Genomic DNA, 27,747 nt, shown 5'->3' on the forward strand with positions numbered 1-27,747 from the left:
GTCAGCTGTCTTATCCGCGGCTTGTGTACTGCATCATTACTGTGTCTGTTCCCCTTTCTGACTTGAACTGATGGTAAAACTAATGACATTATTTACTGTCTTTACATTTATTTTGAAAGATGAAGCTCGCGATTATGGTAAGGGGCGTTACATTTCCGAGTGCTTGCGGTGTTCGGCCAATCACAATGCACTGGGTCAGCTGGCCAATCAGAGCAGACTGCGGTTGTCAGAAGGAGGGACTTTGTAGAAAACGAAGCGTTTGAGAGAGGCGGGGCATAGAGGACCTACAATAATGTACAGTATTTGAAAAATAATGTGTTTTTTTAACATTAAAGCATGTCAACATATTCTGTTACACCAAATACACAAAATAATGGTCTTTAAAAAAGCATCATATGACCACTTTAAACAAAACAACATTTTTTTAGAAGACCTCTGTCTCAAAATATATGCATTCATTTTAGCGATTCTAATTTGTTACTTAAATCTACAACATTTTATAAACATAAAATATTAGATCAAGTAAGCACAGAATTAACTTTGCGCTGCTGCACGTGATCGCCTCAAGGATCAGACAAATTTACACGTGCATCTTGAAAAGCGGATGCTTTGGAAAGTGCTACGCTACGTTTTTGTGCCATCTAGTGGTTTAGATGAAAATAATATCAAAGGCGCCTTTAGCCCAATGTGCAATAGAAATATAAAAAGCCTGCATGCTCAAAATGTAACTTATGTGATAGTCTGTTATTACATTTTTGTGTTTTGGGAGCCTAGGTCTGCTGACTTTTTTCTGTTTTTGTAAAACATTTTTAACGTTTTTTCTTTATAAAATAATATAAGAAGTTGGAAAGTTTAAATTATAACTCACTAAATTCATTAAACTCAATAAACTAAACATTTTTGCTGGAAAATATGCATATGACTTAAATTGCTGATTCGTTTGTAGTTTTCATAATTAAAACATTCTTACTGATGATTTTGAGCCTTCAAGTGCTCAAAAATCAGTACAGAAAATCTGGAAAAAGTCTGTCTGGCTCTCTCAAACAGACACACATGCACTGATTAAACGACCAGTGCTGATGAGTAAATCTTTAGAGGTTCATAACGAGTCTTTGAGGAAGAGTTAATGAAGTAAAAACAGGTCACAGGCTGGTCAACGGTTAAATCTCATCAAACGCCTTCCATTGTGAGACACTGCAGTTCATATTAAACAATTAACCCTGTAAAGCATGACATATCAAATAACAGTCAGAAAATTCTTTTTTTTTTTAATGGAACAAAATCTTGGAGTTCACACTCGAGGAGTTAAGAACGCTATTTCATTTTATGAGCAAAAATACGGAATTTGATGCAGATGCTGATATTTCTAGATCCAAAAAGATGAAATTCTGATAAATATATAGTTCAGTCACGAAACTCTAGATGGCGCATTCTTACGGGGTGTTAACGTAACTGCTGATATTCAGAGAGTTAAACGACTTGGCACAAGCTGATTGGTTCATGCTGCATATGCAGCCAATGAGCTTACTGCCTTGCATTTATATGGCTGGCTAGCATTCACTTGAGATTCCTGCAGCGCGCTTTCAGAGTTGTCTGAAACCCTCCACCTTCCCCAGCGCCACCTGTATAGATCTGCTACGGGGTTATTTTAGATGCTATTTGTGCAGCAGCAGTATGTCTTAAATACTCATGGCATCGTATCGCCTTATGCATTGGCAGGAGCAAGTTCCTGTACTTGCTTGCAGCAGCAGCAATAATCTACAACTACAGCAATAACCAACAGCAGCAGCAATTCAGCAGCAGCGTAGCAGATCTGTTCCGCCAAGACCAAATACATTAACTTTGTCATAACCATCTCCATGCTAAAATGTTCAGAGAGTTGTCATGATTGAATTCTGGTAATGTAAATCAATGAGATATTTATAACAGTATAGCAGACTACTTACATAAAAAGCAAAAAAAAAACAGGGCTCACTATAAATACACAGGACTAAAGGATGGGATGACAAGACACACCTGGAACTAATGAAACAATAAACATAATTAGAACAGGAACAGGAAGAACCGAATAAGGGCATGGAAACACATGGGAAACAAAACATACACAAAACAGAGTCTAACAATTAGAGGATCAAGGTTTTTTTTAATAAATAAAAAGAAAACCATTAGATAGAACAGAAATAGAATGGAGAACGCTAGTGTTAGAGGGTCAAGGTTTTTTAATTGAATAAAAGAAAAGTATAGAATTGAAATAGAATAGAGTGTGTTAGTGCTAGTGTTTTTGTTTGTTTGTTTTTTAATAAATAAAAGAAGACAGGTAGATTTAATAGAAATAGAATTGACAGTACAAGTGTTAGAGGGTCAAGTTTTTTTAATAAATAAAAGAAAACAAGTAGCTAGAACAGAAATTAAATAGAGAATGCTATGCTGGTGGGTCAAGGTTTATTTTAATAAATAAAAAGAAAAGTAGACAAAAGAAATAGAATAGAGAGTGATAGTGTTAAAGGTTTTTTTGTTTTTAAAAATAAAAGAAAACAAGTAGATACAATAGAAATAGAACAGAGTGTTAGTGTTAAAGGGGTTTTTGTTTTTTAATAAATATAAGAAAATAAGTAGATATAACAGAATTAGAATAGAGAATGCTACTGTTAGAGGGTCACAGTTTTTAATAAATAAAAAGATATGTAGACATAATAGAAATAGAATAGAGAGTGTTAAAGGGTTTTTCTTGTTTTTAAATATAAAAAACAAGTAGATAGAATAGAAATAGAACAGAGAGTGTTAGTGTTAGAGGGGGTTTGGTTTTTGATAAATAAAAATAAAAATAGACATAATCGAAATAGAATAGACAGTGTTAGTATTAGAGAGTTTATGGGAGTTTTTTTTAATAAATGAAAGAAAACAAGTAGATAGAATAGAAATAGAATAGAGAATGCTAGTGATAGAGGGTTAAGTGTAGATGGAAGAGATGTTTCTTGAACATGGCTAAAGACTCAGCTGCTCGGAGCGAGTATTGTTATGAACTCCACATGATCTCAACATGCTATCCACATTACTTCTATACCTCTGTTCTCTTAGTGTATGACAACTATTGACTTTCTAAACTATTTTAAGCAGAAACATCTGAGACAAAGCTACTAGAATGAAACATAACTACGTCTCCTGAGCTACTAAAGAGCAGCCTTTGAGTAATAAAATGCTCCTCTAGGAATCTCACGCAAAAATGAAGCGTCAGACACGCCCGAAACAGAACGAAGAACTACAGACAGCAGAATATGAAAATATCGAGCGCAAAAAAGCCCTGAAAACCTCTGTTGTCCTGTTTGTCCTTGAATGAAGAGAGTATGATGTATCTGTGTCTCACTCTCATTACACTCGTCAGTCTGAAAGTCTGCCTGTCTTCCTGTATGGAGGAGAAGACGCAACCCGATCCCTCTACACAGACTGGCTACTCCATCCACCCAGCGGACCCACAGTACAGATGAACCCAATACTTCAGGTTTCTTGTTCTCTTCACTGGAAAACTCAGAGGTTGGGAACACGGAGACGATCTTAAAGGGACAGTACAACCTTAATGTGGATTCGGACGGCAATTAAATTACGACACAACCTTGGTGTTTGTCAAAAAACAAGTAATTCGGCCGGGGATTTTTACAAGGGTAGTGAGAGATAAAAAACGACATTCTGGATTCAGACGGTAATTAAATCACCGACTACCCCCTGTAAATGGTGAAAATCACTGCCGTCCCCATGAGAAACAATTACCGTCCGAATAGGGCTGTAGTCAGTATGTTGTATGTTGTAGACCCATCAAAATAAGTGTTAAAAGATATTAAGCAGACAGTCTACTAATACTCTAATGACTGCTAGTTGACATGTAATTGCAACGTTACTTACTGTTAGCAGAATGTCTAAAGTGGACTATCAAAATAAAGTGTTACCGAAACTCCTAACAGTAAATATTAAACTTCAGCATGTTATTTATGTTTGACAGCATGCAACACGCTATCAGCAACTCTAAACACCTTTGTATAGGAAAACCCTCATATAACTCCAAACACCTTAGCAACTGCATAGCAACACGCTAAACCCAAAACACGTTAGCGACTGCATAGCAACACCCTCACGTAACTCAAAACAACCCAGCAACCGCATAGCAACACATTAACAACCCAAAACACCTTGGCAACGGCATAGGAACACCCTCACATAGTTAAACTCAAAACACCCTAGCAACTGCATAGTAATACGCTAACAACCCAAAACACCTTGGCAACTGCATAGCAACACCCTCACATAACTCAACTCAAAACACCCTAGCAACTGCATAGCAATACGCTAACAACCCAGAACACCTTAGCAACTGCATAGAAACACCCTCACATAACTCAACTCAAAAAACCCTAGCAACTGCATAGCAATACGCTAACAAACCAGAACACCTTAGCAACTGCATAGCAACACCCTCATATAACTCAACTCAAAAAACCCTAGCAACTGCATAGTAACACGCTAACAACCCAAAACAGCTTAGCAACTGCATAGCAACACCTCTCATATAACTCAACTCAAAAAACCCTAGCAACTGCATAGTAACACGCTAACAACCCAAAACAGCTTAGCAACTGCATAGCAACACCCTCATATAACTCAACTCAAAAAACCCTAGCAACTGCATAGCAACACGCTAACAACCCAAAACAGCTTAGCAACTGCATAGCAACACCCTCATATAACTCAACTCAAAAAACCCTAGCAACTGCATAGCAACACGCTAACAACCCAAAACAGCTTAGCAACTGCATAGCAACACCCTCATATAACTCAACTCAAAAAACCCTAGCAACTGCATAGCAACACGCTAACAACCCAAAACAGCTTAGCAACTGCATAGCAACACCCTCATATAACTCAACTCAAAAAACCCTAGCAACTGCATAGCAACACGCTAACAACCCAAAACAGCTTAGCAACTGCATAGCAACACCCTCATATAACTCAACTCAAAAAACCCTAGCAACTGCATAGCAACACGCTAACAACCCAAAACAGCTTAGCAACTGCATAGCAACACCCTCATATAACTCAACTCAAAAAACCCTAGCAACTGCATAGCAACACGCTAACAACCCAAAACAGCCTAGCACCTCCATAGCACCCCCCTCATATAACTCAACTCAAAAAACCCTAGCAACTGCATAGCAACACGCTAACAACCCAAAACACCTTAGCAACTGCATAGCAACACCCTCACATAACTCATCTAAAAAAAAAACTAGCAACACGCTAACAACCCAAAACACCTTGGCAACTGCATAGCAAAACCCTCACACAACTCAACTCAAAACAACCTAGCAACTTGGCAACCGCATAGCAACACCCTCACATAACTAAACTCAAAAAACCCTAGCAACTGCATAGCAACCCGCTAACAACCCAAAACACCTTGGCAACTGCATAGCAAAACCCTCACATGCTCATAACTCAAAACACCCTAGCAACCAAGTTAATTGAAATAAAGCAGAAATTAAATAAAATATAAATATTAAATAAAGAATTTAAACTAAACAAAAATTGTAAATGTTGCCTTAAAATGTTTAGGTTGAAGCACTAATATTTACACAAAATTTAACTAAAACTAAAACTGAAATAAAAATAAATTAAACCTAAATAGTAATAATATGACAAAAAAATTTAAGTAAAATGAAAACTGAAAATATAAAAAGCTTGAAATATTAAAAACTATTATGGTTTCTGACACTTTCAATCAGTACACACACACACTCTCAGCAAACATACTGTTAGTCTTCCTTTAACACACATCCAACTAAGCGCTCAATTTAGCTTAATGTTACTGGCAGAGGTGACCCGTCTGAGCTTAATGAGGCAGCGACAGGTGCAGCTTCCTGCTGAAGTGCAGGTCATTTCCTGTTGAAGTTGACGAGCACAAGGTCACAAAGCGTTCTGAGCACCAAAACACACACAAACATGCATTCACTTAGCCATTGTCATAATAACAAAACACTGTAAATCAGACTCAGATGGTTTGCTGGTCTTACACAGCAATTTTCACATGATCAGTCCAGTCTGCTGGCTGCTTTTAAAGAGATTTTCAAAGCTAGACTAACTTAATATTGGCATGACCAGGCTGGGAGACCATCTTAAACCATCTATAACCACCTTTAAATGAATAGTGCACCCAAAAATGAAAAATTGGTGTTGAACTGGACTGGAATTGGAACACCTGAACTGGAGCGCTGAATGAGTTAATTCATCATTGGATCATATACACTAGTATTTTGGCTCATTTCGAGTCCAGTTTCTTGCACAGACCAAATGTTTTCCTTCATAAGATCTCAATATATCGTCAGGAGCCACGGGTATTCATTTTGTTTCTTGATATATATTTTTTATTCTCAACTACCTGTACGGGCAGCTGCTGACTTGCATTTATTATGAATTACCAAGGACAACAGTTTCAGCTAAAAATCTCCTTTACTGTTCTACTGAAGAAAAAAAGTCATCTACATCTTGGATGGCCTAAGGGTGAGTAAATTAACGGCAAATTTTCATTTTTCGGTGAACTATCCCTTTAAGAAGTTTGCTTATATTATAGCCTCAGTACAGACAATGTGTAATGGCTTACAGATTAAGCATAGCCAAAAATTGCCGCATATACTGTAGCATTCAAACAAATAAATAAACATTACTTGCTTCAATTATGAATAATTTTTAAATTTGAGGGCATCCATGAAAGAAGGCCTCCAAAGTATAGCCAAGTAAACACAGAAATTCACTCCCCCAGGCATGCACACACACACTTGTTAGTATGCTTGTTAGTATGCATGTGCACATCCTCACTAACCAAAACATACACATGCACGCACAGGTTGAGAGGGCATGTATGAGCTCAATGACCTCGCGACACCCGCTGTGATTGTCTGTGGTCACTCTTCTGGGTGGAATAAGGTCAAAGATCACGTACAGTTGTGGCTGAGGATATCTGGCTGAATTTACGATCGCTTGTACGTCTGAGATCTGCAGGCATGTTCAATTAAGTATTTGGCTTCTGGTGGCGTAAATGGGAAATTGCTCTTTCACTTTGAAACACCTTTCAGGTCACTCAAGGTCGTTCCAATCAGTGCTGCCATTTCAAATATAATCAGCGGTCGTGAGGCTGAAATGACAGGTCACTGTTTTCAGCCTTAAACTGGAAAAAACCCTTTCGAGTCCTCACGTGACGTCACCGGAAACTCGCTGAACGTGTGTGATATCAAACACTTACAAAACGAAATAAAGTACATTTAATGAGGAAAACCTAATGTTGCTAGGATGTTCTGTGTGGTTGCAAGGGTGTTGCTATGCGGTTTCCAAAAGGTTCTGAGTGGTTTCCAACATGTTGATCGGTGGTTGCTATACAGTTATTAGGGTGTATGTAGGCGGTAGTTAAGTGTTCTGAGTTCTTTGTAGTGCTTTGCATTTGTTAGGATGCTCTGGATTGTTGCCACAGTGTTGCTATGTGGTTGCCAAGGTACTGCAAGTGGTTTTCAGCATGTTGCTTGTTGGTTGGTACTGCATGTGGTTGCTAGGGCATTGCTATATGGTTTCTAAGGTATTCCAATTTTTTTTCAGCATGTTACTCGGTGGTTGCTACAGTATGTGGTTGCTAGGGAGTTGCTATATGGTTTCTAAGGTATTCTAAGTGGTCTTTACCATGTTGCTTGGTGGTTGCTACAGTATGTGGTTGCTAGGGCATTGCTATGCTGTTTCTAAGGAATTCTAAGTGGTTTTCAGCACATTGCTTGGTGGTTGCTACAGTATGTTGTTGCTAGGGTGTTGCTATGCAGTTTCTAAGGCATTCTGAGTGGTGTTAAGCATGTTGCTTGCTACAGTATGTGGTTGCTAGGGAGTTGCTATGTGGTTTTTAAGGTATTCTAAGTGGTCTTTACCATGTTGCTTGGTGGTTGCTACAGTATGTTGTTGCTAGGGTGTTGCTATGCAGTTTCTAAGGCATTCTGAGTAGTGTTAAGCATGTTGCTTGCTACAGTATGTGGTTGCTAGGGAGTTGCTATGTGGTTTTTAAGGTATTCTAAGTGGTCTTTACCATGTTGCTTGGTGGTTGCTACAGTACGTGGTTGCTAGGGCATTGCTATGTGGTTTCTAGGGTATTCAAAGTATTTAAATAGTTATGAATGGGTTATTAATCACTGACTCTCCGAATCGTTCAAAGCCGCAGATTGGTTCACTAATGAAACACCGCTGTATGCTGCTTGGAGACGCACACTACACTTGGTGTTTGTTCAGTAGCGGTTGATGGGGTATTCTGAGTGGTTGCTAGACCATTGCTAGGCGTTCTCTGTAGTGTTTAGCAAGTTGCTATGGAGTTGCTAAGGTGTTGTGGGTAGTCATTAGAGCATTGTTATGCAGATGCAACATTTGATCAATGCATTATAAACTTTCTGCCCCATTGTACAAACAAATGCATGTACATTAATGTCTTAAATGTGTGTGCGTAACTCACCAGCTTGCGTTGACACCATCCGCAGACGCCGCAGAGAGCTACCAGCCAAACACCACACACGGTTACCGCCAACGACACCAGCAGCACGCTCAAAGAGACAGAGCCTGTGAAACGCAAACACAATGTTAATATCCAAGCATAGGGGGAACAGTCTGACATTTACTCTGACGAGAACGCTAAGAGTTTATGAAGCCTCTGAAGTCCTAAAGATGGATCGATATTTTTCACGATGGGAACAAATGTGACTGGAGAACAAAATCAGAAAGGGAGAAAAAGACAATTGGAGAGGGAAAGAGGGACAGAGATTAGAGTTTTAGATCTAAAATATGAGATGCATGAGATGTTCTGAGTGGTTTTCAACATGCAGCTTGGTGGTTGCTACAGTATGTGGTTGCTAGGGAGTTGCTATGAGGTTTCTAATGTATTCCAAGTGGCTTTCAGTATGTTGCTTGCTGGTAGCTACAGCTAGGGAGTTGCTATATGGTTTCTAAGGTATTCTAAGTGGTCTTATCCATGTAGCTTGGTAGTTGCTACAGTATGTGGTCACTAGGGCAGCACTATGCGGTTAAGTGGTCTTTACCATGTTGCTTGGTGGATGCTACAGTACGTTTTTGCTAGGGAGCTGCTATGCAGTTTCTAATGTATTGTAAGTGGTTTTCAGCATGTTGCTTGGTGGTAGCTACAGTATGTGGTTGCTAGGGCATTGCTAGGCCGTTTCTAAGGTATTCCAAGTGGTTTTCATCATGTTGCTTGGTGGTTAGTACAGTATGTGGTTGCTAGGGTATTGCTATGAGGTTTTTAAGGTTTTCTAAGGTATGGTTCTTTTGATTCTAAGTCGCTAGTGTGTCGCTAATGTGGTTGGTAGGGTGTTGCTGTGTGGTATTTTAAGTGGTTTTCAGCACATTGCTTGGTGTTTGTTACAGTATGCGGTTGATTGGGTATTCTGGGTGGTTGCTAGACCATTGCTACTTGGTGTTCTGTGTAGTGTGTAGCATGTTGCTATGAAGTTGCTAAGGTGTTGTGGGTAGTCACTAGGGTGTTGCTATGCAGTTACTAGGGTGTTCTAGGTAGGCTGCAGTAGGGTGGTACTTGGGTTTTGGGAAGTCACCAGGGCTTTTTTCTATGTGGTTTCCAAGGCATTACTATGCAGTTGCCGAGGTGTTCTGAATGTTTTCCTCATGTTGCTCTGTGGTTACTAAAGTGTTCTTGGTAGTGTGCACTTTGGTGGTATTTAAGGTGTTCTAAATGGATTTTACTGTGTTGCTCTTCAAACTGCAGTACATGAGCTGAGAGAGAAAACTGGCATTCAACAGTTTAAGCTAATGAATGCAGTCAGACATTTCATAACACAACAACACATAAAATCGATATGTAGCTAAAAGAGTCTGCATACACATGCTTACATAGACTATAGATTTTGTTTCAATTGACAATGACACATGAAATGCAGCTTGCTAAGCTAGAAGTGCCTGCGATAGGATACATAATGACAAAGGAAACAGTAGGTATAACATGCATGTAGTAGATCAGTGCTGAGGGCCACAGATGTGAGACATATAGAGAGACAGACAGAACTGAAAAAGACAGAGAGAGACAGGAAAGGAACCTGACAAAATATGATGAATGGACACATCTGTTGATGGAGGTGTAAGGAGGAGATGGAGGGATGGATGGATAGTTGAGGGGAGGGAGGGATGGGAGTAAAGAGTGATAAACGTTTAAGATTGATCTCTCCTGTGAACTGAAGGGACAAAGTGTGATGCACTTATGCAGTCAGTGTGTGTGTGTGTGTGTGTGTGTGTGTGTGTCCATATAATACACAGGCTCTTTGATCTGCTGTTCCAGCACAACCTTGTGAAATGAAAGCAGAAGCAAACCTTCAGAAAGAGCTTCTGTTCCACATCAACAATGCTTTACTGTCATAAATATTCTTAATAATAGAAATAAATAAAATTAATTAAACATGTATTTTTTAATAATATATAACAAATATATATTTAATATTAAAATGTATTTTTATTATTACATAAAATATATTAAAGTACATTTTATTTTATTATTCTTTTATATATATATATACAGTATATACAGACAGTAATACAATTACACAAAATAAAAAAAGCTAAGGAAAAGCAATATAACATTGCAGCATAAATGAAGACCACCAATGGTAGCAATACAATCCGAACACCCTAGCAACCACAGAGCAAACAAACACAATGTTTTCTTTTTTAACACCTTCATCTGTTGTTTTGTTTCAAACCTTACACACGTCTTATCAAATGTTTTGCTTAAGCTATATTTCTCGAATAAATGTCACCAGCTTTTATATTTTGTTATCTACATTCCGACATTTTGAGATGTCCACATACTTTTGTAAGTCGCTTTATCTTTTTCTCTCGTTGTTTCCCTCAGCGCTGTTATAATCAGACATTGAAGAAGTAGTTCTGGGGAAAGGATTGTGTTTTCTCTATCTCTTTCTCACAGACTCTCTCTTACCCATACAAACAGAACAAAACACAGTTCACCACTTTTGAAAAACCAGTTGCATTTCTCTACAAACATGAACTGAGGTGAAACAGATCAACACTGACTTAATGCCGGAAACTCATCCAGATATCCTCCAGATTTGCTCCAGTAAAACAGAGTGTGCTTGGAATTGCATACTACCTCCCTACTACCATACTACTTTTTACAGTATGTAGTATGTATACAGTGTACAGTACGGAATATGGTTGAGCTATTACCTTTATCAAAATGCAGTGCACAAAAAAAACGGTCCAACAATGCAATGCACTTGACTTCACGTTGCAAATTAATCATATGATTTTTTTGAACATTTCCTAGCATTTCCTCGAGTTCTAGAACAGGAATATTATTATTATTATTAGTAGTAGTAGTAGTACAAATTATTTATTTCTATATTTATTATTATTATAGATTTATTCTTATCAATATTATATTATTATTATTATAAAATTGTTCATATGATTATTAATAATATGGGTTATATATACATATAGGGTTATTATCGCAAATTAAAACCATAGAAAAAATAACGAACTTTTCTGTTACTAGAAATGAAAAAAAAGCATTAACTGAAACTAACATAAATATTTTACAAAATTATTTTAATACAGTTAATTTCCAAGGCAACATTTATTATTTTAATTTAGTTTAATTTGAAGAAATAAAATGACTAAAATCTAATAAATTAAAAAATAATAAATAAAAATGAATAACAAACATTAAAAAAAAACTGAAACTAAAAAAATTACAAAAACACACAACACAAAAACATACTGTTTACTTAATAAAATAAAATAAAAATATATCAAATAAAATAAAAACTTTAAAACGTATTTTATTTCAGCTAGTTGCCAAAGGAAACATTTATTATTTTTGTTTAGTTTAAGTTGAAGTACTAAAATACTTAAAACTAATAATAAAATACAAAACAAAAGTTTTTAACTTTTTTTTTTTTTTACACATTTAACATTGCATATTGCATACTGTTCCTGCTCTGTACTGTTATTGCATTATTTTTTTTATTTTTTTATTTTTTCATATTGCCAAAGTATGCAGTACATAATGTGTAGCCTAAGCTTTTAGGGCAGCTCAAACCAAGCGGTCAAGGTTTGGCTAGTTAGTATGATCCTGTCAGCCTTTGCTGGTGTAGACGGACACAAGAAGCTTCTCTCTCCACTGCTGGCCATGTATTCTGACAAAGCAGCTGCACGCTTCTCATCAGAGCCTCACACAAACTCTGCCAGGAGCTCGCTGCTTAAATCAACAGACAGACAGCAGCAGCAGCACATAAACAAACGTCCTCCAGCCCTGAAAGAGCCTGTGTTCAACACAAGAGCAGGTCTGAGATCAGAGAACAGCAGATGTGACTCTGTGAAGCAGCAGGCAAAAGCACACCGCTCTCGCATGTAAAGACAGTAAGTGACAACCAGAAGTCACTCATTTTCACCCACAGCAGCTAATTTATGGGCTTCTGCTGTTAAATTCATGAAGAAATGCACATTGATTTACAAATAGAAAACTGGTTCATAAATAAAATGAGATTTGCACAAAGCTATTTTAACTACGGTACAAAATTAAGAGGTATTTCATGCAAACATGCACAATGGAAATTTACGAAATGAAGAAATGTAATTATTTTTTATTATTATTATTATATACACACATACATATATACATATATATATATATATATATATATTTTTTTTTTGCAATGAAAACTTATTCATACAATATTTTATACAAAATAATATTTATTAATATAATGAATAATATACTTATGATTAATAATAAAAAACTAAACTAAAACCAATAAATTGCAAAAAATAAACTAAACTGAAAAGAAATAATTGATAAATTGAAAATAAATTGAAAATAAAAAAGACAAGCAGAAACGTTAAGTACTGTCACCTGTGATTGAATGCAACAATATTTTGTAAAATTCACGAATTTATTTAGCAAATTATTTACACAAAAATTCATTCTGCTTGTTTCATTTCAATCGTTAAAAAAAATAATTTCTTTTCAAAATTAATTAAGTGAATTATTCAAATTAAATATATAATTATCATAACCATTGTGTGTCCCTGGGTGTTAAATCTATGGCCTAGTTCCACTTGATCTAAAGGAAGACAGGTTTCTTAGCAAATCCTGCTTAATGCTGGACCGTTTGGTGAGGCTGTGAACCTGTGGCCTTAGCCTTCATCAAAACAACCTTCACCTTTATCTGAGAAAGACACAGAGCAGTAGATTATGTTTGTGTCTCTCACACACACACACACACACACACACACACATATCTGGGTCTTTTATCAGAGTGTGTGTCAGTGTAATCGCTGCTGACCCCAGGGAGCAGAAGAGAGGAATGGGAGGATGAAGGTGCGTCTGCGCCTCCGGCCAGAGGAGGAGTACGGCTGATGAAATCTAAACGAGAGAACGTGTCCCCGCTGAAGGACACACATAACACTGGAGCCCCGTATTTCTTCACCTAAACAGTGTGCAGTTAATAGAACGAGACAGACGGAGAAAGATAAGGAGAAGTTTGGTTATTGTTTTGCATCTGAAGATAACGTTCCTCTCAGATGGCCACCGCGAGTGCTTTCTGATCTCTGATATATGGAGAAGTCTGGCTGTAATAACACTGAAACCTCACAGACGTGAATCTGCACTTTTCAAAGACGGACCCGCCCTCTAAGTATCCAAAACCTCACAGATGATTCGAAGAAATGCAGAACTTCACGGTGTAAAAGCGCAATAGAAAAGCCGGCGGGAAATAAACACCTCAACCTTTTTAATATCTCAACTGTTTGTTCTAAACAACAACATGACGTTCTCACAAATATGCCAAAGTCATATTACATTCCAAAATCAAAAGAAAGAACATTGATATTTTATATATTATTATTATTATTATTATTCATAATAATATAAAACAGACCTCTTTATTTATCTGATGTATATTAATGTGAAAATAAGAATATATTCTTAATTGTCAACAATTACTATCTAAATAAATTGTAAATATATTAAATATATAACAATAATAATAATAATAATTATTATTAATAATCAGTAAAGTACAGCAGCAAAACGGTCTATTTAAGTCAAAGATACGTGAGCACAAATGTGATTACACACAAAAATGGTAATGATAAACTGTAATGTTTTAGCCAAATTTAAAAAAAAAAAGTAATAAGTGGACCTCAGGGGTTAAAATTATAAATAAATGCATGAGCACTTAAAAATCTTTCTGTCAGAGTTTAAGCTTTCTCTGTCATTTGTGGGTCATATGATATTTCAATTTGCTCTGCTAATACACTTTATCTGACTATAGGATTTGATAATGGAGCAAATTACACTTCCAGAGTGCAAAAGAAAGCCAGAGACGGAGAGAGATGTGTGTGTAAGAAGGTGAAACGTCCATCTGTAGTTTGGAGCTAAAAACATCCTGCTGCTAGTAGATGTTAGCCACTCCGCTAAGTATCCAGAGCACTTAGCAGCGGCGCTCTTATGTAATCTGCTTGTTCCTCTTAAATATTCATAGCGGTTAGTGCACAGGCTTCAACTCGCTGAGCCGCACCACTTGTAGCACTTCAACATAAAAAAGTCAAAAATAAAACAATAATAAACCAGATTTTAGCCATTTTTGTTCGCCCATGCAAACACATGCAAACACATGTTTTACCTTATTTGTATATTTTTACCTTATTTGTATATTTGTATAGTTGTATTTTGTATTTAATCTGTATTTATGTTATCTGTATGCACCCAAGGGTCTGAGAGTAACGCAATTTCAATTCTCTGTGTGTATGTGCTGTACATGTGGAAGAATTGACAATAAAGCAGACTTGAACTTGAACTTGAACTTGAACACTGCCGTCAACATATCTTAGGTTTCTAGGCGGGTGTTTGCTAGCCTAAGTCTACCTCTTCCTGCTTTATTTTTTCATCCACTACAATATACGCTACCTTTCAAAAGTTTGGGGTAATTTTTTTTGAAAGGAAATAATTATTGTATTCAGCAAGGATGTATTAAATTGATCAAAAGTGACAATAAAGACATTTATAATGTCTATAACATTATGTCTGTAGTACTAGGGATGTACAATACAATGGCAACATATCGTTACTATCATTATTATAACAAATAAAAGCTTGTCCCACATTCTTACTTCATTCAATACCCCATGAATGCCTTACACACACACACACACACACACACAAACGCATACTTTCCGTACCCACTGTATATACATATTAGTGCTGTCAAACGATTAATCGCGATTAATTGCATCCAAAATAAAAGATTTTGTTTACATAATATAAGTATGTGTGCTGTGTATATTTATTATGTATATATAAATACACACACATGCATGTATATATTTCAGAAAAATATGTTGTTTATATATTAAATAAATTTATTTATAATATAAATTATATGAATATAAATATAGACATGGAAATATTGTCAAAATATATATACTGTATGTGTGTCTATTTATATATACATAATAAATAGAACACACGCATATATTATGCAAAAAAAACTTTTATTTTGTATGCGATTAATCGCGATTAATCGTTTGACAGCACTAATATATATATATATATGAAGCCCAACTGTTTTCGACAATGATCATAAGAAATGCTGAATATGCCTAAAAAAATGCTAAAAAAAATCAGCTTGGCCATCACAGAAAAAAATATATTTTAGAATATAACCAATTAAATAGTCATTTTAAATTGTAATAATATTTCACAATATTACTTCTTATACTGTATTTCTGATCAAATAAATGAGCATAAGAGGTTTGAACAGTTTTAGAGATTTGTTTAAATTTTTCACCCTAAGCATGAGCTAAACTAATAATGCTTACCAAGCAAATGAAACCGTTATTTACATCACCCATAATGCATTTCAGCATCTTTGTACACCGTCAAGAACACAATCAGACCAACAGGCCACTGCCTTGACCTGTTCAACAATAAGACGACATAACTGTGTACGTTTGTCCTCTTTTATCACGTTTAACAGCACCATCTGATGTACAAATCTTCATGGCGACCCGCTGAACCGTAACGCTGGACTTGTGCTCCGTGTCCACGAGCCGCCACAGGACAAAAACAAACGCAATTCATGTGACCAAACCGTCACATCCAGAGACTTACGTAACCGTACACTGCATCTGACCACTAATGGCTAATAAACTAGTATAATCTTAAATTAAAACACCTGAAGGAAATAATTAGAACCGTGCTGCGGGCTCACAGGAAGAGTAATTAATCTGTTTTAACAGATGGGGTTCGAGTACCTCGTTTTTTAATTTGGCCCTTTAAAACTTGTTTCCTCTTGAGGCCGTTCTGGACCACGATGCGCCTGCTTGGTTTCATTGGCTGGTTGTCATGGATACGGTAATTTAATCAGTTCCCTGGCTAGTCATGTGACCCCCGCATCCCATGTGTGATGGTACCAGCGCTTGATGGACAGCTTTAATGCAGGGTGTGTGTGTGTGTGTGTGTGTGTGTGTGTGTGTGAGCACATGGAATGACAGCAGCGCTGGGCGGCAGTGAATGAAACGGCTGATATACTGTAAGAAAAACACACCAGCCCATCCGGTACTTCCTGCTAAACATCCTCCATTCAGAGCAGTTATTAAATCGACTTGATCTGAAAGCCGTTTCTGCATTTTAAATGGGGTTTTAAGGTTCTGTGAAGTGAAAGAGTTTGAATGTTCCTTCATTTCTTGAATAAAAGTTCATTGTACTGTGAAAACATACTGATGCTTTCTTTTTAAAACTCAAAACTTCCTTCCCAGTTCAAAAATACCATTTATAGAAATGATGGGTGTGACATCACAAGAATGGATACATTAAGACCGCCCATATTTATGTGTCATGCCCATATTTGGTGTTTAACTCTTCAGTCATTGAAAAAAACAAAAAAAAACGATGTCTCTGAAAACAGTTTGTTAAACAAAAATGATGTTTTGAAGTTTTAGTCTTTAGAGCACATATTTTAGAGCATGGTAGGAATTTCGCGGGAAATTCGAGCATGCCACTGCGTCATTACGTCATGTCTGTAAACATAAAGAATTTGTCCTGTAAGCTGTATCGCGTGTGTGGATGCTGCAGGTGGCGGATCGTTTATAGCCTTTTCTCACAGCAGCTGGATTAATTAAATATATCATTTTGATGGCAGATTGTAATCCAGAAAGGATTATGTGTTTATGACACACAATTTAAGTGACTGGAATTAGATTATACTCCAGTTTTAAATGTGCGTCTGATTACAGATAGCCTACGTAGGATTACACAAGATTTGTATTTTAAAGAGAACCAGTTCTAAGGAACAATAATCTGCTTTTTGTGTTCAAAATAAAATAATTTCTTTATATGAAATTGGAATGGTTATGACAATTCAAGATTAGACTGTACAGAAATTGAAATCTACATGCTAATACACACTACATACACGTAGTCATGCAATGCTGATGTTGTTAACATTAATAATTTGAGAACAAAGTATAACAATAATAATAATTTTGTGCATGGTTTGAAGTGATATGAACTAACTGATGGTTAGATATAATCACCATTGGTGGCGCGATTTATTGTAATGCTTTTTTTCTCAGTTGGTCAGAACAAAAGCGGCAGACTTGTTACTTATTTGTTCAGATGAAAATATCTGGTGAAAATTCTTATTTGGGTCATATATTCCAAGACGTAGGCTAGAATCTGTGATTGCGAAGTAGTGAATATCCACACCGGTGCGGTGACTTACTGCCAGCCACACATACTCCTCAAAACATTAGATTAATCCGCTCTGGAACTGTGGCGGTGCACGACCCACGTAATGAAAATAATTATGCAAGTAACTGCAATTGCAGGTTTTCAAACAGAGATGGAGACAAAGAGGCAAAATTTACGGACTGCAGCTTTAATAGAAATAAAGCTTATAAGCTTATAATTGAAATAAAGTGTTAGGTGAAAATAATTCCCTTGGCAACTAACTGAAATAAAATAAACTGAAGATGAAGTACTGAAATTTCCAACACTGAGATAAATATAAAGTTAAATAGAATTATTTTTAAAAACTAATAAAAGTGACAAAAGTACATATCAACAAAACTAAAATTGAATTGAAAACAGAAATGATAAAAAAGAATTCAAAATATTAATAAATACTATAATAGTAAATAAATAGTACTATCTTAGCATATGAAATAATTTAAGTGGAAATTTATGATGATTTGAATGAAGGAATTTTCCAATCCTACAAACTTATATTTTATAAATGTATAAAAAAGTCAAATTTCCAGCTTATTTTGGCCAATATTAAAAAATAAGTTGAAAAGGTTGAAAAGTCTGTAAACCTAAACTAAAAAGATGGTGCAAAAGCAATTTTCTCTCAGAAATTGCTAGTAAATTTCACAAATAATTATTTTGGTGTGTTTAGTAATTATGAATGGATCCATAATAGTTTATATGCAGTCCTTTGGCATCTCCCTGTGGTCTTGTTTGGTATTGCAGGTTGACTTAGTGCTTGTACGGGTCACATGTGGGTGTGGGTCAGCGACACCCATTCTTTCTTCTGCCGTTTTCTTCATCCAGTAATACGGGATCAAATGTCCAGTAGCAGGCAAACAGAGCGGGCGGCTTCACACATACACACAGTACGCTTTAGTGTAGATAAAAAGCTTTAGCCTCGGCCTAAAGAGAGATTTATATTGCATGACCTGAGAAACTGAAAACCTCAGTCTCTCTCTCTCTCTCTCTCTCTCTCTCTACTTCCCAGACGACTCCCTGAAAATGTCAGCTGAGGCTTAAAACTAATTCGTGAGATGATCAGACTATTAAACGGAAACAATCGCACCCGTCATCGCGTACAAAAGGCGCTAACTCTCTGTGTCATATCTTCTCTATTATGTCACGCTTATGAAAAGCTTTCATTATGTGCTTTTGTCCTTCTGCTGATCAGTGTTGGGGAAGCTACTCGTCACTCCACAAGCTACTCGTGATTTAAAGCGCTTCAACTACAGTCAAACTGCAGTCACGCTTTTCATAAGAGTTAGCAATACCCAAATCCAAAACATGATGGAGAAACAGCTGTATGAAACTAAATATAACAACAAAGAAAGACATGCAATACTGTGTGCAGACTTTGGTGAACACTAATGAGTGATGACTCAAATGAATCAGTTTGATCAAACCGATTCACTAAAGTGAATTATCTAAACAGGGCTGTGTTCAGTATGTTATTGTAGAATGCTACTCTTTTTTGTAGTATGGATACTCAAGCAGTGTGCATGTAACACACATATGAATAATATACATCAGAGCACACTGAGTAATACTGTATCCCACATTGCAATGCGCTCGACATGACCTCCTTTTACCATGTGATGAATGAACTGACAGTGAAATCAACTGCTAACAGTATCAAGATGGATGAATGGATAGACAAATAGATAGATAAAAAGACAGACCGACAGGCCGACAGACAGACAGACAGACAGACAGACAACGGATGGATGGCTGGATGAATAGACAGAAAGACAGAAAATAGACGGATAGACAGATAAATAGATAGATAGATAGGTAGACAGATAGACAGACAGATGGATGGATGAATAGACAGACAAAAAGACAGAAAATAGATAGACAGATAAATAGACAGACAAGACAGACAGACAGACAGACGGATAGACAGACAGAAAACAGACAGACAGACGGATAGACAGACAGAAAACAGACAGACAGACAGACAGACAGATGGAAGGACGAACAGATGGACGGATGCATGAATAGACAAACAGAAAATAGATGGATAGACAGATAGATAGGTAGACATACTGACAGACAAACAGACAGACAGATGGATGGATGAATAGACAGACAGACGAAAATACAGAAAATAGATGGATAGACAGATAAATAGACAGATAGGTAGAAATACTGACAGACAGACAGACAGACAGACAAAAAGACAGAAAGTAGATGGATAGACATACAGATAAATAGACAAGACAGACAGATGGATGATGAATAGACAGACAGAAAACAGACGGATAGACAGACAGACAGATGGAAGGACGAACAGACAGATGGATTCATGAATAGACAGACAGAAAAATAGATGGATAGACAGATAAATAGATCGATAGGTAGACATACAGACAGACAGACAGACAGATGGATGGATGGCTGAATAGACAGACAGATAAAAAGACAGAAAATAGATGGATAGACAGACAGATAAATAGATAAGACAGACAGACAAATGGATGGATGGATGGATGAATAGACAGACAGACAGAAAACGGACGGATAGACATATAGATAGATGAATAGACAGACAAAAATACAGAAAATAGATAGACAGATAAATAGACAGACAGACGGATAGAAAATAGATGGACAGACAGATAAAAAGATAGACAGGCAGATGGAGAGATTGAAAACAGACGGATAGACAGATAAATAGACACATAGACAGGCAGACCTACAGACAGACAGATGGATAGATAGACAGATAGATAGATAGACGGAACGGAATGAACAGATAGACTGACAGACAGTTCACATCGCATATAAGCATAAAGTTCAATTCTGCTTAACTCCGTGGCATTGCCTGCGGTCTGTGTCGCTGAAAATCTCACTCTCACTGCAAATCAATGACTTGTGGTGGTTTTGTCTCTAAATCGCTGTGAGTGTGAACGCTCCTTTCGTAATCAGTTTTTGTCCATTAGCGCAGTGATTAATGAAGGCTTAAAGGTCAGACGGCCTCTCTCCTGTCATATTCATAAACGCTCGGGTTCGTCTCATGGTCATCCGCTGTAGACTCACTCTCTCTGTCTTTCATCTCACCCCTGTGTTTGCTTGTTGCCCATGTCCAACTTTTTATCCGTCCCTTCACTCTTCCTCTCAGCGCAATACTCTATTCATTTAACAATTTGCCATAATCTACTCCTGTAATTTCTCTCTCTATCTCTCACTGTCTCGCTCTGTTGTTCCCTGATAAAGCCATAAAGATGAAGGGCAACAGATAAACAACTGCCGGCCTACTGTCCTGCCCTGTGGGGACGAGTGGAACGACAGAGCAGAGGGAGAGAAAAGTGATAGATATGGAAGGAGAGATACGGACGTTCAGCAGGAAGAAGAAGAAGCTGCTGGTAATGCTATTTAGGAATGATCTGTTGAGCTGGCAAACAAACACATGTGTTTATTCAGCTTAAAGGGACAGTTCAACAAAAATTTTAATTCTATCATAATTTGCCTACTTTCCACTTGTTTCAGACCTGTATGAGTTTCTTTCTTCTGTTGAAGACAAAAGAAGATATTTTGAAGAAAATTGGTAACCAGACAATTGGCGGTATGCCATTGATTTCTGTTATACTTTTTCCCCAAACTGTGGAAGTCAGTGGCTGCCGTCAACTGTTTAGTTAACAGCAACAAGTGGAAGGTGAGTAAATAATGACAGAATTTTCATTTTTGGGTTAACCATTCCTTTAAGGGCACTTTTAGAAAATAAACATTGTAGACTTAACTAGTTACCAATATGCATCACAGTGTTTTCAAAAAAAAAAAAAATTGTTTTTTTTTTTTTATTATTTTGAAACAGTTTCCACTTCCTGTGGTGTAAATGACATTAAAAAGTTTTGGAACAAAATGGCCAACTTCTTTTTCTTTATAATGAACATTGTAATATAGTAAAATATGTAATATAGTAAAATATTTTATGTATAGAACATGAACATTTTATGTACAGTAAAAAAAAAATTCAATTCAATAATACTTTCATATTTTGCATAATTTGACAAAATTACATCTTAGTTATAAAATGACACAAAAAATTTTATTTTCCTTAATATTTCTGATATTTTTTGTTGATTTTCATATTCTCTACACATAAAAAAAACTCTCAATTCTAAAATAAATAAATAAATAAAATAATAAAATTCTAGGAATTGCTCAAAAACTTACAGTTGGGAGTAAAAAAGGTCAAGATGAAAAAGGCATAATTACCCTTTTTAATTTTCATTCCGTGGCGGAAACAAAATAATTTAGATATAAAAAATTCAACTGCAAGATGTAAAGTCTATAGTAAAATATTTTATGTATAGAACATGAACATTTTATGTACAGTAAAAAAAAAAATTCAATTCAATAATACTTTCATATTTTGCATAATTTGACAAAATTACATCTTAGTTATAAAATGACACAAAAATTTTTATTTTCCTTAATATTTCTGATATTTTTTGTTGATTTTCATATTCTCTACACATAAAAAAAACTCTCAATTCTAAAAAAAATAAATAAATAAAATAATAAAATTCTAGGAATTGCTCAAAAACTTACAGTTGGGAGTAAAAAAGGTCAAGATGAAAAAGGCATAATTACCCTTTTTAATTTTCATTCCGTGGCGGAAACAAAATAATTTAGATATAAAAAATTCAACTGCAAGATGTAAAGTCAGAATTCCAAGTTTATATCTCACAATTTTGACTTTTTTCTCAGAATTGCAAGTTTATATCTCACAATTCTGCACACTAACTTTTGAGTGAAAAAAAAATCTGATAAAATGCGAGATATAAACTTGTGAGAAAAAAAAGTCCGAATTGTGAGATCATTAAAATTAACTTTTTTTTTTATTTATTTTAACAATTAACATTTTATTATTCTATGACGGAAACTGGCATCCATAAGTTCTACAAATATATTACAATATTTGTCGGGTGGATTTTCATCATTTAAGACTGAAAGTCTAGGCCTGGGAAAAGGGTAAACCTAAACCTATTAAAAGTCTTTAAAAAAATTAAGCCATGGTTAAAAAAGTTTTAAGACAGTTTTAACATTACTTTTATAATAAATTAATTAATCAAAAAATATATATTTAAAAATTCATAAAAATCAACCCTAGGAACATAATAGCGCCCACTGAAGAAACGCCACAGTAAAATCAGCCATTGTGAAAAAAACATGTTGGATATCCTACACGACTCGCCTCAGAGGCCTAGATTTGTGAAGACGCTCTAGTTTATGTTTAGAGGATTGATGTGGCGCTGTGAGACCCAGTTGGAGAAAAACAGCATCTGAAAACACACAGTGTTCGGTCAAATCACAGGCAGATGCGGTCATCCTGCTCAGAACAGGAAACAGTTGGTCTCTGACATCACTATCTAGGCTGACAGCTCAATCACAAGCAGCCCTCTCCATAGTGTCCTTATCTGACTAAATAAGACAACAGAATCATGCCAGATTTAATTAAAAATTTGAGGTCTCGCCTGAAAGTTTAACTGAAGAATAAGAGATTTAAAGAAAAGTAGGAAACTCATTTTGTGCTGGTCAGGTAGATGCACAAATACAGAACTAATTAAACCCATGTCCTAAAGATATTGACACAGTGGTCACACACACAGCAAAAGAAATGAAATGTTGGAGTGAATCCCATCAATTAGCAGTTTAAGAGGATCAAGTTGGTTTTGAAACATGGCAGCCGGTTTAGTGGTAGTTTAGCCGGTTAGTGGATTACCAATTGGTAATCCTTCTGGAAAAACAAATAGTCCACCCAAAAATTAAGATTGTTTTATCGTCTTCTCAATTTTCTGCTCATTTACTATCAAGCAAGATTTTCTGCAAATAATCACTTATATTTCACATAGTTATCATGTAACGTCTAAAAAATAGTCCATAAACTATATGGGCAATATTTTATGATGCACTTTTGTTCTTTTTGGCACTTGACAACCATCTCATTTGATGTTTCCCATGAAAGAAAAAAATGACTCAACGGGTGAGTAAATGATGAAGGAACAACTCAACTATCCTTTTAACCGCCTGAATTAGCTTAGACCAGCTAATGACCAGCTACAAACCATGTAAGACCACCAAGCACCTTGAGCTGGCTTTAGCTGGATTTTCCAGCAGGGACAGCAGCCCATTTGGACTCTGAATCTCATCTGCTCCACAAACGGAGACATTTCCAGGTTCACGTCCTAGATTCCCTCCGCTGCCAGTTACACACACTCGCACACACACACACACACATGGCGATGTGTGTTTGCAAGGCCCATACTCAAATCCGGCCAGACTCCACTTGCCATAAACAAATTACTGAAGATAAATGAGCACCTGGTGTCCTCTATCTCTCTTTCTCTTCCTCGTTCTCTCTCAGCCCGTTCATTGAATTAAAGTGTCCTGTAAAGCATGTTTTATGATAAGTTTGCACGTCGAGCCCGGCGGGCTCCAGAAGGGGACTGTTATCCCTGCTCCTCTGGCCTCGACACAAGAGCATCGACGGGGGCAGAGCTGTGGACTCCGTTAAACACATCGTAAAGTGTTTGTCTGAAGATCTGGGGTCGTCTGCCTGCCAGCATGTGTGATTTTTTTCTGTCTCGTTTTTTAGTGTTTGACAGTCTATCGAGATACAGTGTCCTCCAAATGTTTGGAGGTGCCCTATAGGTTCTGGACAATATCAGAATAAACCATATCATTTATTGGTGTAAATGCATTAAAATAACTTTTAATTATCATTAAAGACCATCTTTCTGATCCTATAATAATGGAAATATTTAGATACAGTATCTCTGTCAGACATCCCTTTGGCATTTGTGATGCCCAATTACTGAAATAAACTTGACTCTGGTTTATTAGTTTCAAAATGACTTCATATATATATATATATATATATATAGACTATATAGATAGACATATATATATAAAAAGTTTCTTTCAAATGAGCATTTTTATCAGACTCCTATGAATGGACAGTTTCAATACCTGACTAATAACCTTTTCTTTGCAATTGAAGTGAAATTACTTAAACATGAACACCTAAAAATAAAAATGCTCATTTACAAGAAAAACTATTTAATATTAAAAGGTGTATTAATATTAAAGTTATATATATATATATATATACACACAGATATATTTACATATATATATATATATATATATATACACACACATTAATTCAAATTAATTAATATTTTCAATTTAATTTAATTTTTAGTAATTTAATGTGCTTTTATGAATTTATATAAATTTTTTAAAAGTTATATGCAATTATAGTTTGTAATTTTAGTCAGTTATTATTTATATTTTATATATACTTTATTTGAAAATGTTATTCAAACTGTTTTCAAATTTTTTATTTCAACATATAGTATGTTGTTTAATAGTTGTAGTTCAGTTTTAGATTTTATGTAGTTAGTACATTTCAAATTTTTAAGTTTACATTTTGTCTAATAATTATATGATATAACTTAAGCTAGTTTCAGATGTTGTTTTTTAATCTTCATTTTTTAAATAAAATGTTTTCAAAATAGTATTTCAGTTTTACAACTTAAAAATGTAATGTTTAATTCAGTATGTTACCTGCAGTTCTTTGTAATTTTATCTACAATTTAGAATGAGAAAATTGTTTCATACCTTTTTTCAGTGTAAGAATTTCAAATCTAACTGAGAAAGTAAATACATTGAATTAAAATGCATTTTTGAAAGTATAAACACTGTAATAGTATTTTCTAGTGATTACACTTAGAAAAATTATTTTTTACAGTGTTCATCTGGTTACTTATTAACAGGGGGTAAAGAGTTACAAGTAATGCAAGTTACATAATCAGATTACTTTTTCAAGTAACTAGCAAAGTAATGCCTTACTTTTAAATTTACAACAAATATCTGTTACTTTTTCAAATAAGTAACGCAAGTTACTTGGTTTTCCAATGTATTCACTGACAGCTCTCCTGTTCCCATGTTCAAAGAATTTGTGAGTGCGGTACAGATGCTCTTTTTCAGCCCTCATGAGGCTTATTAATTTTACTTTTGGTGTGAAAGGGCTTTTACAGTTGCCAAAAATATCACATGAGGGTTTTTCGTTATTAATAGGCAAACAAGCATGCTCAACCCAGGAGACGAAAAGTAAAGTAATGCATTCCTTTCCACAAAAAGAAACTAAATAATACAATTAGTTACTTTTTCATGGAGTAACGCAATATTGTAATTCAATACTTTTAAAAGTAACTTCCCTCAACACTGCGTATTAATGCAAAGTCCTTTAAAAATGCTAAGGATTTATGCTGATACTGTCCCAAAAACTCTGAATGAGACCAAGATATTACCTCCCTTCTTCTCGTTCCCTCCTTCTCTTTCGAGGGCAGGCCTGAGGGTCAGCAGGCGGAGTATGACATTTTCTCCAGAGCAAATGAAGGCTCTCTCTCCAGCGCTGGGTTTTCTTTAACCCTGACATTTGGCAGTAATTGGTGGACTGTGTGTCTGCGTCCCCCTCTCCATTCTGAGCAGGTCTCATGTCCGGAGATCAGCACACACTCACACGGCTGCACAAACAAGTACACACTCACAGGCTCTTAGATGTGTTTGTCAAAAAAAAAAAAAACTTTTCTCAAGGCATTTCCACTGCAAAAGGCTCTTAGAGAAGCCACTTCTTAAAATACACCCAGAGCGTCCCAACAGAGTCCTTGAAGAAACTACTGAGTATTGGAGAGATGGCTGACACTTTTTAATGTGCTTATTGATCTACAAAACATACTTTTGTTTGTGCCTCCAACAAATAAGTTTGGCCATCAGAAGTCCATGAACTAAAAATCTCCTGAAACTTTATCTAGAATTGCTTTGTTCCAAAGCCTAGTGAGCACCCTACCTAGACACATGTTGAATTCAGAATCGCATACTAGCATACTGCACTTACTATGGTACAAACAGTAAGAGTAGAAAATTAGAATATTACCTTGGCTACTAACTAAATGAAGTTTAACTTGAAGCTCTAAATTTACTCACAGCAAATAGGAGCTAAATCTGAACTAAAACTGTTAAACATTTTAATTGAAATAAAGCTTAAAGTATAAATATTAGTTGAAAAACAAACTAAACAAAAATGACTAAAATAAGTAAGTTGAAGCACTAAAAGTAATAACTGTAAATAAATGAAAACTATAACTGAAATTGAAATAAAATTTATAATAATCATATATTCAAAAATATTTTTTAAAAACTGACTAAAGCATATACTAAAATTTAAATTAAAACTGAAAATATAAAATCAAAAGCTAATTCTAAATATGAATAAAAACGAATTATTATGTAGTATATTATAAATACTAAAATAGCAATGCTCTGTACACAAAGCCTATTCTCATATTTGTCATAATCATGTTGCCTTCGAAGACACCTGATTTTGGCCAGATTCATGATTACATGCACTGTAAAAAATTACCGTGAATTTAACGGTAAAAGACTGTAAAAATGCTACAGTAAAAACCTGTTAAATGGCTAACGGTAAATTCCCCTACTATATACGGTCAAAAACTGTATTGGACATGACATGTATTGGACATTAATTTTACGGTAGTATACCGTTTTTGGAACTGAAAAAGACTGTATAATTTACAGTGAATAACCGTAAATTGACATTCCCAGAATTCCCTGCGTTACCAGGTATTTCAAATTTGGTGTTTTTTTGTTGAAATACCTGTTTCTTTTTAGTTTTTTCTTATCAGTTTTGTATAGTTTTGTATTTAGGGTTGTGTGTTACACCTAATGTTGTTAAATGAATGTTTATTGCATTATTTCAGTTTCATGTGTGTTACCGTGATGGTGTTTAGTGTTTGTGTGAATGACGCTGTGCACCTTCTATATATGTTATTATTTAAAAGCTGCTTGTGATGGGCTTT

At 35.5% G+C, this 27,747-nt stretch overlaps 1 protein-coding gene across 3 annotated transcripts in view; it reads right to left on the reverse strand.

The window, feature by feature from the left end:
- The window catches only part of LOC107551433 (synaptotagmin-7-like), a 157,806-nt gene that overhangs the window by 75,153 nt on the left and 54,906 nt on the right, over window positions 1-27,747 (reverse strand). For all 3 annotated transcript variants that reach the window (XM_016233034.1, XM_016233035.1, XM_016233033.1), the window contains exon 2: window positions 8,522-8,625. In XM_016233034.1, the coding sequence (XP_016088520.1) occupies window positions 8,522-8,625 (104 nt within the window). The remainder of the gene's footprint in view (window positions 1-8,521; window positions 8,626-27,747) is intronic.

Source organism: Sinocyclocheilus grahami, unplaced genomic scaffold (assembly GCF_001515645.1).
Source record: "Sinocyclocheilus grahami isolate Dianchi unplaced genomic scaffold, SAMN03320097.WGS_v1.1 scaffold423.1, whole genome shotgun sequence".
Classification (NCBI taxonomy): domain Eukaryota; kingdom Metazoa; phylum Chordata; class Actinopteri; order Cypriniformes; family Cyprinidae; genus Sinocyclocheilus; species Sinocyclocheilus grahami.